At 38.8% G+C, this 16,090-nt stretch overlaps 1 protein-coding gene across 38 annotated transcripts in view; it reads left to right on the top strand.

Moving 5' to 3' along the window:
- Nucleotides 1-253: 253 nt before the first annotated feature.
- The window catches only part of SLMAP (sarcolemma associated protein), a 150,020-nt gene continuing 134,183 nt past the window's right edge, over nt 254-16,090 (top strand). For 27 of the 38 annotated variants that reach the window (XM_079116450.1, XM_079116440.1, XM_079116443.1 and 24 more), the window contains exons 1-2: nt 255-376; nt 579-1,873. In XM_079116450.1, coding sequence (XP_078972576.1) covers nt 1,676-1,873 — 198 coding nt within the window. In that variant the 5' untranslated portion in view covers nt 255-376; nt 579-1,675. Of the gene's footprint in view, nt 478-578; nt 1,874-16,090 lie in introns of all 38 variants that reach the window. The other 11 variants (XM_079116423.1, XM_079116422.1, XM_079116451.1 and 8 more) reach the window with 3 other exon arrangements.

Raw genomic sequence — 16,090 nt, 5'->3', positions numbered from 1 at the left:
TAGATGCCCTGAAGAAATTTAGTAAAAATTGTTACCTTCTTACTAAGAAGGTAAAACAGAAAGTAGGCACAGTTCATTTATGAAATTTTCAACCACTCAAATTCTTTCTTGCCCTCAACCAAAATGGTCGTCAAGGTTTTCCGGAGGTTTGAAGCCTTCAGCCCTTAACTAAGATGGCACCCAGAGTTTGGTTAAAAATTAGTTTGCCCTCTTTTTGCCCTCGACCAACATGGCTTTCGCGGCGTCGTTCACGTGACATCCCCGGACTACGGCACGAGAGAGGGGGTAGGAGGGCCCTTGAAAAGGGTGCGCGTTCCCGTGGCGGTGCACCGGGTAGGTTTCAGTCAGAGTCACTATGGCGGCCGGCGCTGGCAAGGTAAGCTGAGGCGGCGGCGACCGGAGGAAGGCAGGACCGGTCGTGGCGGTCTTGCTCCAAATCTCCGCAGCCTTCTTGCGGAGAGAACCGCCCAGGTCGTGGTCAGCGGCGGGACTGGCGGGGTCTGGCTGAGGGGGGCGAGGGCTGAGACCAGCGGGCACCGGCTCCTGACGGCCGTTTGTTTTGATGTTTTTCTCACCAGGTCGGAAAGTTTCCTGCCTCGTCGGGTACAGCCTGAGCTTGCCCTACTGGCCGCGAGCGGTGGAGGCTGTGGCGGACCCAACCCGGGGCCTCCAGGCCTCTCCCTCAATCTCCGGGCCAGTCTCCCTCCCCCACCTCCTCGTCCTCCGGGAGCTGCGGCTGCGGTCCCTGAGATGCGACCCTCCCGGGGGCAACCCTAAGGGGAAGCGGCCCATGTGCTGAGCGGCAGCCGGGAGCCCAGGCGTCCAAGAACCAACTTCCCGCCGGCCCGGTCGCTCAAGCCTCCCTGGGGTAGCGCCTCGCTCGGTCCGCACCGGCCTGCTGTGCCGGGTCCCCGCCCTGGTCGCGGGGACGTCCGCCAGGTGCCGGGGAGTCCCAACTCGACTGCTGCCCGAGCCCCTGCCGGCCTCCACCTCTCGCGCTGAGGGCCGCCGCCTCGGCTCGTGCCTGGCCGGGACCCCTGCCCACTCCCGGGCGGCCTCCGCGCAGCAGTGGCAATGCAGACTGTCCGGCTAGCCCTCTAGACCCCCTCGCCGTCGCCTTCGCCTCTCCACCCCCGAGGCCCTTGAGCACCGGTGGTGGCTGCCCAGAAGTGCTTGGCTTCATTTCTCTTTGGCCTCAGAGGACCTTCCTGGCCACACCGTACCGACCCTTCCTTCATGCTGCAGTGCTGCAACGTTTCCGCCACCGAGGGGGAGAAGCGGCCGCGATCTCAAACAAAACACAAGAATTGGTGTGTGACTCATCTGCTTGGATACCTCCAGTCCCCAAACTGTCTTCCAGGAGTTTTCTTGGCCGAAGCTGCCCGATGTTTGAGCCTTTTCTTCCCAGGGAAGATGGACTGAAAGATGCCAGTTGGGGACTTTTTGTGATCTGGGCGCTGCTGTGTTTTAAAGGAGGTGATGGGACTTGGCGCTTGCTTGTCTTCCCACCCAAGTGAAGAGATGTTGATGTTCACTGGTTATGCTTAGACAATGTGCAGTTTGTTTTAATTTAAAATTTTGGGGGGGATAGGGGCATAGGCTTGTGAAGAGCATTCCGAATCTGGAGGAACTCCTCGTTGTCCCTGGTAGGAGAGACACCCCCAGTCTGTCCTCGATGCCGTCTGCCTTGGCCATCTTCACTTGCCGCCCGAACTCGCACCCTTTTCAGGAGCGTCATGTCTACCTGGATGAGCCCATCAAGATTGGCCGCTCAGTGGCACGCTGTCGACCAGCACAGAATAATGCCACCTTTGATTGTAAAGTGCTGTCAAGGAACCATGCTCTGGTCTGGTTTGATCACAAGACGGGCAAGGTAATTTCACCACATTGTCTAACAATCTTTTCCTTTCTCTTTGCTCTAAGAGCCATAATGTATGCAGGATCCCAGGGTTTGCATCCCCAGGACACTGTCGGCAAGGCCATGGAACCAATTTTTTTGTGTGCCTGATTCTAGTGGAAATTTAATTGAGGTGGTTGAATGAAAACAGAGAAGATATTGTAATTAAATGCCTCAGGAGGGCGATGGCATCTTGATAACATGGTCATTCCCAGTGAAATCCCAAACCCTAATTCGTTTGGAAAACTAGATAGTGAAATTTGGCATCTTGCTTTCAGTCTTTTTAGAAAGGTGAATCTGCACTTCAGTGCTTGATTAAGCAAGCAGCAGTTCCCAAAGCAATTCGGGAAATTTGGCCGGTATTACTCTGGGGCTCAAGTGTCCCTGTGGTGAAATGTAGTTAACACAGCTTTTAGTTGAGTTCAGATAAGGGCCTTTCTAGTAAGGATAATTGCATGTGTAAACTTAATGTTTTTCAGAGGTCTGATACACATTTACTTTTGAAGGAATAATTTGCAATAATCAAAGCAACTTTATTAAGTGTGAACAACTGTAAATTTTTGTTTTCAGAGTTTTGTTTACAAGTTGGGTAAAAACATATACCTATTACTTTTGAAAATCATTTTTTAATGTTCCCTGCAGCACTTATTAAATACATAATGTTTTCTTACAGGGTGATATAGTAAAACATTAGTGTTAGGAAACTTGCTTATTTTCTGAAATTATATCCAATGCTATCATTTATAGCATTACTTAAATATAATAGAATGAATTCAGTGCTTTTCATTTTAAGTGTAACCATTTTGGCATTTTTATGTTGGCACTCTAATTAATGTATGTGTATGCTTTTAATTTAAGAAGTCAAAAGAGTAAGATCCTTTCACTTTTTGAAGACTCTTTTATCTTGTGTGGGGGTGTATACCAGAGTTCATCTTTGTGCCTAAACCTAAAGTTTTTATTTGAACTACTGAATCAATTCCAACTTAAAGTAAGTTATGTAAGACTATTAGGAATATCTCAGGTTTCATCTCCTGACTTTTTGCCCCGTCTTTGAGTTAAATGATTAAGTCTTTTTTAAAAGAATGTAAGTCTTCAAGAGTAGTTTTTTGAAATGAAAGAAACATGAACCTCAAAAGGAGGAGAGAAAATACTTCTGTAGCTACTGACTTAGAGAGTTATTATATAAATTATCTTTTAAATAGAGGAGGAAGAGATTGCCCAAGTGCTGTGTGCTTGCATAATACCTATAACCTACTCTGTGTAGGATGAAAACTGAAAAATTATGTTAATTTTTTTGTATTAACACCAACTGCTCATTTACCTGTGAAACAGACTCCTTTTTCTCCCTGGAAGCTAAAGTTTGGGTGCTTCAAAGACTTCATAGATTTTGTAATCCTTTAAAATGAGTGTTCTTGGAGCTCATTTTTCCAGCTATTGAACTGAAGTGTCAGTTTACTAGTGTCTTAATTGAACCAGCTTTTACATTTTTGCCTTTTTATGTCCCTGGACAACAGTTTGGTTCAACCTAATCATGATGATAATAGGTTTACTCACAGTGTATACTGCTAAATATACTATTAAATATACTTTCTTTGATTCAACAAAGGACACTAAAATTTTTCTTTTTTTAAGTAGTGTTGCATGCACAGTGCTTTCCATGGCTATACCAAAACCCTCATAGTAGGTTAATTTGAGATGACTATGAATAGATCAATAGGGGCTGGGGAATAGATTGTTCAGTGGTAGAGCACTAGCTTAGCATGCTTGAGACCATGAGTTCAGTTCCCCAGCACCACAAAAACAAACAAGCAAACAAAAACCCAACTATTTTGGGATGATTTAAGAATATATCAGTATTGAGTAGTTATGAATTTAGACACCATGTTAAAATTTTAAATGGAATTTGTTATTTTGAAAAACTTTTTATCTTTTGGCTGGGAATGTAGCTTAGAAGTAGAGTGCTTGCCTATCATGTGCAAGGCCTGGGCTTGATCCCCAGTTACACACACACACATGCACACACACACACACACAGACACAGAAAAAACCTTATCTTTGAAGTATAGACTTGCTTTTATTTCTATCATTTTCCCTGTTTCTTTTGGCTTATTAGCTAAAATAGCATTCAGAATATGAGGCAATTAATGTGTACATAGAACTATTAACTATTGTACCACATAGTCTAGTTAAAATAATAACCTGTCAGATCTTGCCATGCTTTCAAGTTGTTTTAGGAATTAAAGTTTTGGTTTGGATAGATAGGTTTTTATTGATCATCTGTTATGTGCCAGACACTGGAAGATATTGAAGAAAACCACACCTGTTTGACCAAACATCATTTACTGTTTTCGATGTGAAATTTGTAGCTTGGAGATTTCTGCTATAATCAGCTAATTACAAAATTCCCCAGGCCTAATATATATCCCCAGTAAATTCCTTTATGTAACACAAAAATCCTCTCCTATAGGTATCATTTCAAAGAAGTTTGTTGTTAAACAAACATTTTAAACATTTTTTCTAAGCTCCCCCCAACCCCAACTGGTCCCAGGATCTTGGAGTATTAAGCAGAAGCCTACCACTGAGCTTTATCCCCAGCCCCCCAACCCCCCTCCTATTGTTTTGAGGATTGAGATAATTATGTAAATCACTTAGCACCCTGTGCCTGGCTCTTATTAAGGGCTCAGTACTTAGTAAGGAGGGTGTTTGTGGGAGAACAGGGAATCCTCTTGACAGAATAGCACTTTGCAATTTGCTGTTGTGCTGTGGAGTGTTAGGAAGGTAATGAAAAATTATTTTTTGTTAATATAATACATATAGAAATAATTTTTAAAAACAGAAACTAATAAAGTTGATAACTTTGTCTAAATAGACATTTTGCTTGGTGGGGTGGGAAATTGGATTAATGTGCCCTTTGGTTGACTTTCAATTTGTGGGTAACTTGGGAGGTCTATTAAAAGCTGGAAGAAATAATAAACCCTTGAAACTTTTTTGATTATTCAAATAACATTCATTATAGAAAACTGACAAAATGTAGGCAGATGGAAATCTAGGTGACACTTTTTAAAGCTAAATTCATGGAAGGTTTCATTGTATTTAAACCTGCATGTTGGAGGATGACAGGTTTGCCACAAAGTGGTGATTTTAATAATTTTTCCCAAATCATCGTCTCAGGGATGTAACAATTGTCCTGCTTGGATGCTGGCTCTGTGTATCATCCTTCACTCCATTTTGGAGTTCAAACTCTTTAAGTTGGGCAACAAAACAATTAATTATTCGTCCTTCAGTTGACTCAGAAGTACTCATGATCAAGCAAATCTACTCATAGGGTAGTTACACAGAAGGAGTTGGTGAATAGACTTGGGATTTGGATGACCCCTTTTGATTTGAGCACTTTGGGCACTAGTGACAGGCTAGTGGTTGACAAGGTAGTCTACCACAGTCTCATTATAATTTACTTTGTAGTACTGGCCATTCTCACTTTGTATATGTTTGAGCACCTGTTGTGTCATGATCTGTTTTAGGGAAGGATGGTGGTGAGGGGGGAGGAAATGGCAACTCCTAAGAAGTGACTATTCCTTCTTTCTAGGAGCTTATTATATATTATATTGAGAGGGTGATTGTTCACCTTGAAAACAGTTGATTGAGATGTTAATATATGTGTTTAAACCATAAGTAAGTGATGGAGTGGATAAATAAAAGTAAAGTATTTTTTAGTTGTTTTTGTTTTCAGGGGATGTGGTTGGAATAAAACAAAAGGAGAAAATTTTGATTCAGCTTGGCATCTTCCCATTGCTGAGGAAACTGATTTTATTGCATTGGAGTGTTCTTTTGGAGAGATGTGGGTAAACATCCATTCTATATGACGTTGTTTTTATGTTTGTGCCTTTATAATTAACTATCAGACCCTGGAGGAGAGGGACTCTACCTTATGTGTCTGTTTCCTACTATTTTGTATAAAGTAGATGTTGAGTAAATAAAGTTGAGTAGTGTGGTGCCGGGTTGCACAGTGCCTTCATTACCAAGCTAAGAATGTGGACCCTTTGTTTTATTTAGTAGAGGCCAAGGAGAGTTCTGAGTAGAGCACTGATACTAAAACCACCATTTAAGAAAGGTGTAAGTACAGTATGTACAGACTGACCTGGAACAAGGAAAAAATGAGTGTTTAACCAACACTTGTGCACTATGTACCAGGCCCTGTTCTTAATGTTTTACATGTGCCAGGAGCAGTGACACAGGCCTGTAATCCCCGCAACTTGGGAGGCTGAGGCAGGAAGATCACAAGTGAGGAACCAGCCTCAGCAACTTAGCAAGACCTATCTCAAAAGAAAAACTTAAAAAGGGAGGTGGTTGTAGCTTAGTGGTAGAGCACCCCTGAGTTCAGTTCCCGGAATCCAAACAAAACAAGCCAAAAAGATTCAACTAAGTGCTTTACCTGTTAACTTATTTATTTAATCTTCAACTTTCTGAGGCAGGTGCTTACTTTTCCCACACGAATATGAGGAAATTGAGGCACAGAGAAATTAGGTTAGGTTAACTTGTCCAAGTTCACATAGCTAGTAAATGGTAGAACTGAGATTTGAGCCCAGATGTTTTTATTCTTGATTCTACAGCCCAAGTTCATAACAAAGGTCATTCTAAAGCTTTGTAATGTTTTAGCTAAGATGTGATTTTGTAAGGGCAGTTGGAATAAAAAGATTAATTGACAAAGAGTGTTAAATTGTCCATTAGAACTTCAGCAAAGAGAGAAACTGTAGGATCTAAAGATTTTATTGACCTTACTACTGTGTGTGTGTGTGTGTGTATGTGACTGCAGATTGAACTCAGGGTTTTGCTTATACTAGGCAAAGTGGCCACTCAGTTAAAAACCCCAGTCCTTACACCTTAGAATTTTTAATAAAGGGCAGACTATAGATAGAGTCTGTCAAGGAAAGGAGCTTTGGGTGGGAGAAATTTCTTAAGCAAAGGCAAGAAGGAGGAATGATAAGGCATGTTCCAATGACATTGCAAGAAGTCTTTGCAAAGGAAGAAACCAAGATTGTTTCTTTCCTTTTTCTTTACATGTCTAAACATGACAGGCCAGGTAAGCACACCACCACTGAGCTACAACACCAGCCCTGTTGGTTTTTTGAGACAGGCTTTCACTAAGTTGCATAGGACCTCACTAAGTTGCTATGGTTGACTTCAAACTCATATCTTCCTGCCTCAGCATCCCTAGCCACTGGGATTACAGGCATGTACAACCATGCTTGGCCTGACTGTTTTTGAGACTGGCCTCAAACTTGCAGTCCTTCTGCCTCAGTCTTGGAGTTCCTGGGATCACAGGCATGCACCACTGTGCCGTCAGTGTTAGTTTTTACAATAGTGGAAAATGGATGAACTATTTTCTTTGTTATTTCAAGTTGTTAAAAGTGTGGGTGGTGGGCTGAGGATGTAGCTCAGTGGTAGAATGCTTGCCTAGCATTCTCAGGCCTGGGGTTTAATCCCTAGTTCTATCCAAAAAAAAAAAAAAAATGTATGAGTGTTGGGTGGTGCATGCCTGTAATCCCAGCTACTTAGGAAACTGAGGCAGGAAGATCACAAGTTCAAGGCCTACCTGGGCAAGTTAGCAAGACCCCGTCACAAAACAAAATGGGCAGGAGAGATAACTCAATGACAGAGCACTTGCCTAGTGTGTGCAAGGCCCTGAATTCCATCCCTACCACTGGGTGGGGGAAAATATACGTATGTATAATTTTATGGGTGTGTACACTTAAGCCTTTTTCCCCCCCCATTTATTTATTTGATTTTACTCCTTAAGTTAAATTCACTCTAGCTTCTCAGGCTCTTATTTGGTTTTCTTAAGTGGTATTTATGTTAGAGATTAGTATCCATTCTCTTTGGTAAATAGAGAGGAGAGTGTCTGTCATTTTGGGTTTAAGTGAAAAGATTGTGAGATTGATTCTTAATGTATGTTGGTTACTTGATGATTATTTGAATCAAGAAAAAGGTTGGCATTTATTAGCTGCTGAAATGTTGTCAGTACTCTTTCCTTTCCTGGGTACCGTACTTCTGTTACTGGTACTTCAGGTAGACAATTAACACCCCTGCTCAGAAATCTTGGTTGTTTCCCATTAATTTTTAACATTAAAATCTGGTTCTCATTTCCTTTTTTTCCCCTCTCAGCTTTATCTTTTATTACAGTTTTTCCTTTATCCCAAATTCTGTACCAACTCTCCGCTAGTGCTTACTATTTCTACAAATGCCATTTGCTGTTTTCCCTTCCAGAATGACCTCTCTCCTTCATTCCTTGAGGCTTTGTTCCAATGTGAAACTTTTCTTTTCTCCCACTAACTGGATAATTAATTGCTTCTTTCTTTATAGTCCTATAGAATTTAATATATAATTTCATTATAGGACATAGACAACAAAATAACCATGATGCTAATGTACTTTTCCCTGAGGCAAACACTTGAGAACAAAGGAGTGAGTACTATAAAAAATTTGAATGAAGGAAATATGAACAATGGAGCAGTTGTATTTCTATAAGCCCCTGAAAGATCAGAAGGTCATTCAAGTTAGTTCTCAATTTGAGATCATGGACTCAATTACCAATATATAGTCTTTGTATAAATCATTTCTTATTGAGAATAGTAATGTTCAAGACACTTTGCTAAGTGTTTTGGGGTATAGGTAATCATGTGGTTTATATTAGTATTGAGCATATAGATATATATATATATATGTATTATACAGAATAATACTTTTTGGGGGGAAGTTTTAAAGTATTCAAGATGTTTTCTTCTTTTATTTGATCTCTTTAACACTCTTAGAAAGTAAGAACACTATGGTCTGACTCTTTTTATCCAAAAGGAGTTTGATGTTTAGAGGTTATTTGCACAAGTTCATTTAGTAGTAATTAAAGAAGTTAAAACTGGAATCTAGATTCTTCTCCCCAAAATAAAAACCAAGTACTAGACATTTATTCTGAACCCTGGGGATTGAACCCAGGGATACTTTATCACAGAACTACATTCCTAGTCCTTTTTATTTTTTATTTTGAGACAGGTTGGTAGGGGCAGGGAGTAATGGGGAGAGTGATTGTTAATTTTATGTGTCAATTTGGCTAGGCTGTGATATCTAGTTTTTGGTTAAATACCAGTCTAGATGTTGCTGTGAAGGTATTTCTTAGATGTGATTAACATTTATAGCAGTAAACTTTGAGTAAAGTATATTTCCTCTGTAATGTGAGCAACCTTTTCTAATCAGTTGAATCCCTTAGGAGAAAAGACTGAGACCCCCTCACCTCTGCCCCCCAAAAGGAATTCTGTCTCCAGGGAACCATTGGTTAAGACTGCAGTAGCAGCTCTTCCCTGACTCTCCAGCCTGACAATGCTGATTTTAGACTTGCCCGGTTCCATAGTCACATAAACCAATTTCTTTAAATGAATCTATGTGTGTGTGTGTGCACATACACATGCTGTTGGTTCTTCTTTTCCAGAACCCTGACTGATACAAAGAAAGAGTGCTAAATGGGTACAGGTTTCTTTTTAGGGTGATGAAAATGGAAAATCAACTATGGATAGTTGTGTAACTCTGAATTGTTTATTTTATTTACACACTCATAAATATATTTATTTACATTTGTTTTGTAATACTGGTGTTTGAGCCTGGGTCCTTGCACATGCTAGGCAAATGCCCTCCACTGAGCTACATCCTTGGCCCTTTTTTTTTTTTTTTCTTTGATATTTTCCATTGTCCCTAGCACAAAATCATTCTGTGTGAATTTTTTTTCTTTTTTTTTTTATTGTAAACAAATGGGATACATGTTGTTTCTCTGTTTGTAAAAATATGGAACGCTTCACGAATTTGCGTGTCATCCTTGCGCAGGGGCCATGCTAATCTTCTCTGTATCGTTCCAATTTTAGTATATGTGCTGCCGAAGTGAACACATCCTTGGCCCTTTTTAAAAATTTTATTTTGAGGCAGAATCTCTCTAAATTGCCCAGGCTAGTCTTGAATTTGTGAATCTCCTGCTTCAGGCTCCCAGATAGCTGGAATTACAGGTGTGTGCCACAATACTTGGCTTGGAGCTATATACTTTAACTAGGAAATTGTATGATAGGCAAATTGTATCTCAAGAAAGCCCTTATAAAATAAGGAGCATTTGATAGAGTAATTTAGTGAAAGCAGATTATGGCAAAGGAATGGAAGAGAATGAGCAAGTGTTGATATGTGGATTAATTCAGCATCTTTTGCTATATAATTTGATTTTTGTCTCTGTTTTTGTGATTGTCTTTCTCTTGGACCTTTGTTTTAACAAATTTAGTAGATAGAGTAGTTCCAATTTAAATATATTTGTAATTTGCTACAATTTTGGTATTATTCAGAAGTTGTAATGCTAGAGTGTTAATGTGGGCATTGAAAAATGATTGAAAAGATGAGTTTAAAATTCTATTCTGAACTTAGGGAGTGTAAGATAGTAATTTTACTCACCAATGAATTTTTGAGGCCTGCAGCCATATAGAGGATGGTAAAATATTATTAGAATGAATGATGCTGTTGTTTTTTGCGGGAAAGGGTAAGGGACAAGGGGAATTGAACCCAGGGGCACTTTACTACTGACTATATCCTCAGCCCTTTTTATTTTGAGACAGTGTCTTAATAAGTTGCTTAGGGTCTCGCTGAGTTGCTGAGGCTGGCTTCAAACTTGTGATCCTCCTGCTTTAGTCTCCCAAATTGCTGGTATTATTGGTGTGTGCCACTGCACCTAGTGAATGATGCTGTTTTTTTTTTTGTGGTGTTGTGGATTGAACCCAGGGCCTTGTGCATGTGAAGCAAGCACTCTACCAACTGAGCTATATCCCCAGCCCGGTGATGCTGTTTTGGTTACTAGAAAGTATTCATTTAACTTGTAATTGAACTTAAACTGGAACCATTACACATTTTAGTCTAATATTTGTGTCTAAATCTTGCAGTGCTATGTAGTGTCCAGTAGGGAGCCCTGTAAAAATATAATTATAATTAAAATAAATTGAACAATACAAGTATCTGAATCATTGTTTCCATGGATCTAGAAGTGATGTGTTTCTTCCCCCAGGAATGGGGGCAGAAAGTGTGGGAGGAATGAAGAAAGCTTCACAGAGAAAGTTGTTTTTAAGCCACTGTTTGAAAAGTAGGGTTTTGCTAGCTGGATTAAAAAGAGCAGTCATTCTAGCCTGAGGCATTAGCTGAGTTTAAGGCAGAAAACCCTGAAAGAGAATGATTTATTCTGGGAAATGCAAACCCAGAAGTTAATAAAGTTGGGGAGGGGAAATAGAACTGATGTTAAGTGTCTGTGGTACCTGAACATGGCCTGATTGGGGGCAGAGTAGTTAAATTTTTTGGAGTTGGTCTATCTGAGTTGGAATCGTGGCTCTATTTCTTGCCAGATGAGTGATCTTGGGGAGTCTTTGTGCTTCATTTTTCCCTCATCTGTAAAAATAGTCTAGGGCTGGGGATATAACTCAGCTATAGAGTCCTTCCCTGGCATGCTGAAGGTCCTGGGTTCAATTCCCAACCCCTCAAAAAACAAACTAAAAGTGAAAGGAGTAGAATTCATCTCACAAAGCTGTTGTAAAGTTTTAATAAGAATTCATGTAAAGCACTTAACAGGATGTCTGGAACATGATAGGTACTCAATAACTTGTGGTATTATAATTTTTGTTTGTTTTAATTGTGTTTGCACAAAATATTTATATGCTTATTTTCTGTGAGTGCTTTTACATTGTTAAAAATTTTCTTCTTTGAATATCTGTCTTTAGAGTCTCCTAAACTGAGTAAATTCTTTTACATGAAACTTTTGAATGTGTTAAAGAAAGTCTTTTAATAATACCTGTTATTCAATACTCATAGTTTATATGGTTTCACTCTGAAAGCAGGAAAAATCAGTAGCATGCTTGGTCTCTTACGTGAAGGTATGAAATTAGAGGAGTTCAGTAAACTGAAAGACAAGAATCTAGTCAGGAAACAGGTAACAAAGACTGTAATGCCATATCAGGCAAGGAGTATTAATAATGAAGGCATTAAGATGTTACTTCATGTGCTGGGGCTGTAGCACAGTGGTGGAGCTCTTGCCTAATGTGTGAGGTGCCGAGTTCGAACCTCAGCACCACATAAAAATAAATGAATAAAATGGAGGTATTGTGTCCATCTATGATAAAAATAAAAATAAAAAAAAAAAAGATGTTACTTTAGTCTTCAAGGAGTTTATAAAGTTTAATTGGGAAACTAAAGCAAACTGCCCTTAAAAGTTAGGGAAGAATTAAGTTCTAAATTGAACTAAGAGCACTATGTGATCAAGATAGGAATAGTTTATTTGTCTAGAAAGGGGCACTGGAATTAGAACCTGAAAGTTGAGAATAGATAATAACAGATACCTTTGGTATATAAAAGCCTTGCATTAAAAAACATAAAAGCAGAGTGATGATCAGAAGGCAATTGAGTCTAGAAGAGCCACACATCAGTTGCAATTTTAGTTGTACATCATAGATGCTGTCTGTAGCTGATTTAAGAAGAAGAGCAGTATATTGAAAGGACACAATTCTTCAAAGGGTAGGGATCTAGATTTGGAAACTAGATGCTAGATCCATAGCTAAAATTATGTCACAGAAGTGGTCTGATGTAGAGATGGCTACTGCATTCCTTGACCATTAGGTAACGCTGCTTATAATGTAACATTTAGAATGGGATGATTCCTTTGGCACTGTTGTCATTGATACTTCTAGAAAGTGTGCACTGTTGCTTCTACTCTGCCACCAATCATGTTTCTTTGTGGCACTAACTCGTCATGTTGTGTCAGAGGCTGAGATGTTTGATTGACTGATCCTAGGTTATATGTCCTGACTTAGTGTCAGCTGCCACTGTAACAAAGACCTGAGATAAATTAATATATAAGGAAGGAAAGTTCTTTTTTTTTTTTTGACTCATGGTTTCAGAGGTTTCAGTCTATGGTCACTTGGCCCTGTTGCCTTTGGGACTGTAGTGTCCAGAGAGCACATTATGGCAGAGCATGTGGCAGAGGAAGCTGCTTACCTCAAGGAGGCTGGAAAGCAAAAAGAGAAACAAGAGGAATCAGGTCCCAATATTTCCTTCAAAGGGCATGCTCCCAGTGATTTAACTTCGACTAGGTCCTAACCTCTTAAAGGTTCCATCATCTCATAATAGTGCCACAGACTGTCAACCAAACCTTTAACACATAGGCATTTGGAGACGTTTAAGATCCAAACTATAGCACTACTACTGTAGAACTACTATATGATCCAGCTATCTCACTATTGATTATATAGCCAAAGGAACGGAAATATGTGTTTTGAGGAGAGATCTGCATTTGCAGGTTTATTGGAGCACTATTCAGTTGTCCTCATTTGTAAAAGTAGTCTAGCACTGGGAATACAGACAGTAAGTACATGACATTTCAGTTTCTAGTTGGGAGTAGGCTTTGCTTTCCACCAGGTTGGTTAATTATTCAGTCATATCCAAGGAGTTCAGATTCTGGCATCTAGGGAGATGACCATTTTTTTCTTCAAGCAGAGTTTGTGTGTTATGGAACCCTGCAACTGGATTGACCAGCTGGGTTAGGTTAAATGAATTTGTTTCATTTTGAGAAGGTTGTGGAGGGATGTGGTTAGTGGAGCAATAGGACAAAAACCTTTAGGAAACTAAGACACAAATTTTGGGGTAAGAATCTTGGAGTTGCAACTATGGGGAAAGCTATGCTTCCCTGTAATCCATCTAGGTAATCCTAATAACTTAACCTAGTATGTTTTAAGGTGAGTTGTGAAATACCCATCTGATTTAGCATGCTGACTTCCTATAGGATGATTAGAAAATGAGAAATATTGGATTCATAGATATAGTGAGTGAATAGATAAGACTTGAAGACATTACAAAATATGATGTCTTATTTTCAATAGTATTTCTTTCTTGGCATATTAAAAGATTACACTTATATACATTGTTTTGAGGTGTATTTTTGGTCAATTACTTTAAAATTTGCAATAAATTCATTTGAATACCATTTTTTATATTGTTAGAAGTATAGACTTAATACTTTGAATGAAAACTGAGAGAAGTTGCCTGGCATGATGACTGGTATTAAAGGCAGGTATGAAGTGATAGGACCTACTTCAGAATATCAATATGAAATGTATTTTGAAACAAAATTTACATAGTAGTTCTGGTCTTGCAATTTTAGATTGATACTGAGATTTGTTCATAATTCTAAGTATGTAGAGGCAGAGTTTTCAGATGAGCATCAGGTAAGTTTATTGGCATTATACTTGATTTTTTTAAATTGATACATAGTAATGTACATCTGTATGGGGTACATTGTGACATTTCAATACAGGTAATATACTTATACAGTATGTAATGATTGGATCAGGGTAATTGGCATATCCATCACTTCAGACATTTATCATTTCTTTGTTTTGCAGGAATATCCAAAATTCTCTTAATTAGGTATTCTGAAATATTTGATTAATTGTTGTCAATCATATGTATCCTACTGTGGTATATAGAACATTTAAAAGTCATTCTTCCTATGCATCTGTACCCCTGTACTTACTAATCATCCTCTCTTTCTCTCTCTACCTCCATACATCTTTCCCAGCCTCTGGGACTTCTTTCATATTAGCATTTTAGCTCCCACATGTAAACAAGAACATATAGTGTTCGTCTTTCTGTGCCTGACTTCTTTCCCTTAACATGATGATGTCCTCTTGTTCCATCCATGTTGCTGCAAATGATAGCCTGTCATTCTTTTTTTCTGGTTGAATAATTCTCCTGTGTGTGTGTGTGTATCAATCACATTTTCTTTACCCATTCATCCATTAGTGGACATCTAGCAACCTATTGTCGATTGTGAATGGTGCAGCAATAAGCTTGTGAATGTAGATTTTCCTTGACACACTGATTTCAGTTCTATTGGATATATATCCAGTAGTGGGGTATCTGGATTATAGTATTTTTATTTTTTTGAGGAACCTCCCTATTCGTTTCCATTCCTACCAGCAATGTGAGTTCCTCTTTTTCCCCATTCTTACCTGTTTTTTGTTATTTTGCTTTTGTTGTCTGTACTTTTGGGATCATATTAAAATTTTTTCTGCCCAGACTAATGTCCTGAAGCATTTCCCCTATGTTTTCTTCTTGTAGTTTCATAACTTTGAGTCTTAGATTTAAGTCTTTGATCCATTTTGAGTTGATTATACTTGGTATTAGTATTTTACTTGGTATTTTCTACCTCTCCCTTATTTGAGAATTGTGTCCAATCACAGAATTCTCATTTGTGTGATTTGACTGTAGCTATTTTGAAAGATAGAATAACATAGGCAAACTATTCTAATAGTGTGTGAGAAAGTGATTAAAAACCATTTTAAGTGGTGGTATTGCTAAAATTAGTCATTATTACTTCTTCCTTTTACAAATCTTTATTATTATTGCTTTATCACATAGCAGTATGAACGTTCAGGTGCACTAAGGAAATTACATACTTTAATAATATTGAAAAATATTTTCTTGATTGGCTGCTGTATTGTAGAACTGCTATTCTGTGTTTCATACACAAATGTACGCATGCGTGCTCACACACAAACACATACAAAGTGTTTATTTTTTATATGTAAGTCCTGTTGCAAAAATATTATTCCCCAAATCAAATATTTGTAGTGTTGATAATCTGAATGTTAGGGCTGGTGAAGAAAAGCTTGTTTCAAGTTTAGCCACTTTCACATGATTTACTGGAAGAGATTATTCTTTCTTCTTTTGGAAATGAATGCCATAGCTGTTTTATGACTGTGTAGTACTCTGATAATAGTAGCAATTAATTCTGTTCTTTAATTCATCTAACCTGTCAACTTTTTTGTGTGTGTTATGCTGGGCCTCACACATGCTAAGTACATGCTTTACCTCTAAGCTATATTCTCAAACATTACTTTTGAATTTCCTGGTTGTCTGCATAAAACTGGGTAAATCTGAGTTATGTGTGGTCCTGAGCCAGTCAGGCACACAACATAAAAATTTTATATAATTTAACATTATTATTCTTGTTATAGTTTCCATTTTCTGTTGCTATCTTATGCAAGTTTTTTTTTTTTTTAAATAGCTCTTTTTTTTTTTTTTTTTTTTAGTTGACAATGAACCCATATGCAAGGTTTTATACTAATTCATACCTTGTGG

Source organism: Sciurus vulgaris, assembly GCF_902686455.1.
Source record: "Sciurus vulgaris genome assembly, chromosome: 16".
Taxonomy (NCBI): domain Eukaryota; kingdom Metazoa; phylum Chordata; class Mammalia; order Rodentia; family Sciuridae; genus Sciurus; species Sciurus vulgaris.
Note: the sequence above shows the minus strand (reverse complement) of the source record. Positions and strands in the feature narration are given on the sequence as shown.